Source organism: Lycium barbarum, chromosome 6, assembly GCF_019175385.1.
Source record: "Lycium barbarum isolate Lr01 chromosome 6, ASM1917538v2, whole genome shotgun sequence".
NCBI lineage: Eukaryota > Viridiplantae > Streptophyta > Magnoliopsida > Solanales > Solanaceae > Lycium > Lycium barbarum.
Genome location: NC_083342.1, coordinates 14,146,093 through 14,149,278, shown reverse-complemented (window position 1 = coordinate 14,149,278; position 3,186 = coordinate 14,146,093). Strand labels below are relative to the sequence as shown.

At 32.4% G+C, this 3,186-nt stretch overlaps 1 protein-coding gene across 1 annotated transcript; it reads left to right on the top strand.

Annotated features, from left to right (window-relative positions):
• The first annotated feature begins 2,575 nt into the window (after nt 1-2,575).
• Nucleotides 2,576-3,186, top strand: LOC132643835 (uncharacterized). Its single transcript, XM_060360357.1, has 2 exons — nt 2,576-2,583; nt 2,625-3,186. The coding sequence occupies exons 1-2, from the start codon at nt 2,576-2,578 to the stop codon at nt 3,184-3,186; spliced, it is 570 nt and encodes a 189-aa protein (XP_060216340.1).

Here is a 3,186-nt window from a genome sequence, read left to right as displayed (position 1 = left end):
TAAGGGTGGGCCCCAATCTTCTTTAATGGTGGAAAAATTATAAAAAAAAATAAAAAAAAATAAGGTGGGCCCTAATCTTCTCTAATGTTAGAAAAATTGTAAAAAAAATAAAATTAAGGTGGGGCCTAATCTTCTATAATAGTAGGAATAAAAAAAAATAAGGTGGGCCCACTCTTCCATAATAGTAGAGATTAAAAAAATTTAAGGTGGGATCCGCGTGAAGAATTAAGAGATAATTGACAAAAAATAAAAATAAGATGGGGTCCACGTGACGAAGTAGGAGACAATTGCTAGGAAAAAAATATTTAAGGTGGGCCCACTCTTCCATAATAGTAGAGATTAAAAAAAATTAAGGTGAGTTCCGCGTGGAGAATTAGGAGACAATATGAAAAAAAAATTAAGGTGGGGTCCACGTGAAGAAGTAGGAGACAATTGCAACAGAAAAAAATAGGATATTTAAATAATGATAATAAGTTCAGAAAATGGTAAAGGTACGCTTAGAGGAAATGTAAAGAAGAGAAATTCGGGAAAAAATAAATAAAGATTTAAATTGAACACAAAAACTGCTAAAAAAGTCATAAAAGCAAAAGATTTAAAACTTATATCATACGTCTAACACCAATAATGAGTAATAACATTAAGAAGGCGAAATATAAGCGGTCTTCTATAATAGTAAAAAAAATTTTAAAAAAATTAAGGTGGGGCCCACTCTTCTATAATAGTAGAATTTTTTTTTTTAAAAAGTTGGGGCCCACTTTTCTATAATAGTATAAATAAAAAAAATTAAGGTAGGACCCACTCTTTTATAATAGTTGAGATAATAAAAATTAAGGTACGATCCACATGAAGAATTAGGGAATAATTGCAACAACAACAAAAAAAATTAAGGTGGGATCCACGTGAAGAAGAATAAAAAAGTAGGACATTTAAATAATGATAATAAGTTCAGAAAATGGTAAAGTTACGCTTACAGAAAATTTACAGAAGAGAAATTTAGGAAAAAAGAAATAACGATTTAAATTGAACACAAAAACCGCTAAAGAAGTCATAAAACCAAAAGATTTAAAACTTATACCTTTGGGCATAAGTTTAGACACATACGTCTCACACAAATAATGAAGAATAACATCGAAAAGACGAAATATAGACGGTCAAAAAACGTATACACATATTTTCTTAAATGATGAAGTTGGTCTATATTTAAAAATTAAAGACTACAGCAGATGCTGACACATGAAAGCGTTTTTTAGTGTTGTTGATTAGAAAGAGATCATGAAACTCGGTAGGAGAAAGTGTATTTCAAATCTTTCAATTGGATAACCAAATCAAGAAAGTCAGTATTCGTAGCAAACACTAAATAATAATGTTTTGGATACGGAGCACAAATTACAATGTTATATTAATCGTATTTTGAACATAGTATATATATATATATATATATATATATATATATATATATATATATATATATATATATATATATTACCACTATCGAAACATAACTACATACACATAGATACATTATAATTCAAAGTGCGCATGCCGCACGGGCATACACCATCTAGTTAATATATATAAGGCTATAAGCGGAAATACCAAATTTTGGTCGTCCTCACAGGGGTATTTTCATTATTTTGCTGTCTGATGCTGTGAAGTTGCTACAGCCTACACGTGGCTACTGCAGTTCCTTTTCCCTGCACACTCTCACTTTTCACTTTTGCCCTTATTCGGTTTTAAAGACTATATTCCTACGTGGACTTTGATAAAGTGTATAGTGTAGTGGTAATTTTTTGTGGATCTTTTTTTGGTCTTATTAGGTTACATTTTACATTTTTTGTCATTATATTTTGATAAAATTTAGACAACTTTGAAGTCACATTTTCAGGTATTGTTTTAAACTACTTTACTCTATGGGTGTATTTGGTATGAAGAGAAATACTTTTTTTCGGAAAATATTTTCCTAGAAATTGTTTTTCAAAAAATTAATGAATTTCTTATGTATTTTCTGATGTTTGGAAAGTAAGCAATATGTATTATCTAAAAAATATGTGTATGTAATATAGACAAAGACTATGTGGATGTGAATGTCGGGTGGGGATACGGGTGTGGGGATGGTGGAGGTGGGGTGGGGTGGAGATAGGATGTGTTGGAGGGTGGAGATGTGGAATATCATATGATTTTTTTTTATTTTTTTTTACTTTCATGGGTAAGTCATTTTCTTTATTTTTAAGGAACTTGTTTTCTTAAAGAAAATGTTTTAAAAAAAAAATTTGATAAACCAAACATGAGAAACTTAAAAAATATCTTTTGAAAAATGTTTTCATCCGTACCAAACATGCCCTATATATTTACTTGAGTTATTATTTAGTAATGTCCTTAAAAGATTATTAGGTTAATTTGTTTAAAGATTCTAAACTAAGGTTACATAAATATTCTAAACTAAGTTCTGCTGGGGGACTTAATATCCTTAATATCACTCTCTGGAACCAAGCAGCCATTTGCAAATGACTGTGGAACCTTTGCAAGAAGAAAGATAAATTGTGGGTTCAATGGGTCCACATATACTATGGTAAACATGGCCCTGTATGGGGAATTACAGCTGATCAAGCTTCCTGGGTAATCAGGAAAATCTTGAAGGCGCACAAATACTTTGAGCAAGCAGGGATTCTGGAAGCTGAGGTGGTAGAGTGGGAGCAATTTTCTATTAAACAAATCTACTTGAAGCTTAGAGGGGACTTTCCTAAAGTATCCTGGCGGCGACTAACGTGTAATAATAGTGGAGCTCCCCGATGGATATTCATACTATACTTGTCTATATGTGGAAGATTGTTGACTAAAGATCGGCTTGCTAAATGGGGTTGTATAGATGATGTTCAATGTCCACTGTGTGAAGCTCATGATGAAGGATGTGAGCATTTGTTCTTCACTTGTAATTTCTCAAAACAGATCTGGACTAGTTTACTAAAACGACAAGGAATTGCAAGGCAGGCCATGAACTGGCAACAGGAAATACAGTGGGCATTAACACATGCTCGAGGAAGGAGTACAAATGCTGAGATTTATCGGATGACGCTAGCTGGGAGCATATACCATATATGGAAAGAGAGGAACACCAGAGTATTTCAAGGAAAACGACGAGTAGCTGCAATTGTGGTGCGGCAAATTGTCCAAGAAGTGCACTGTTGA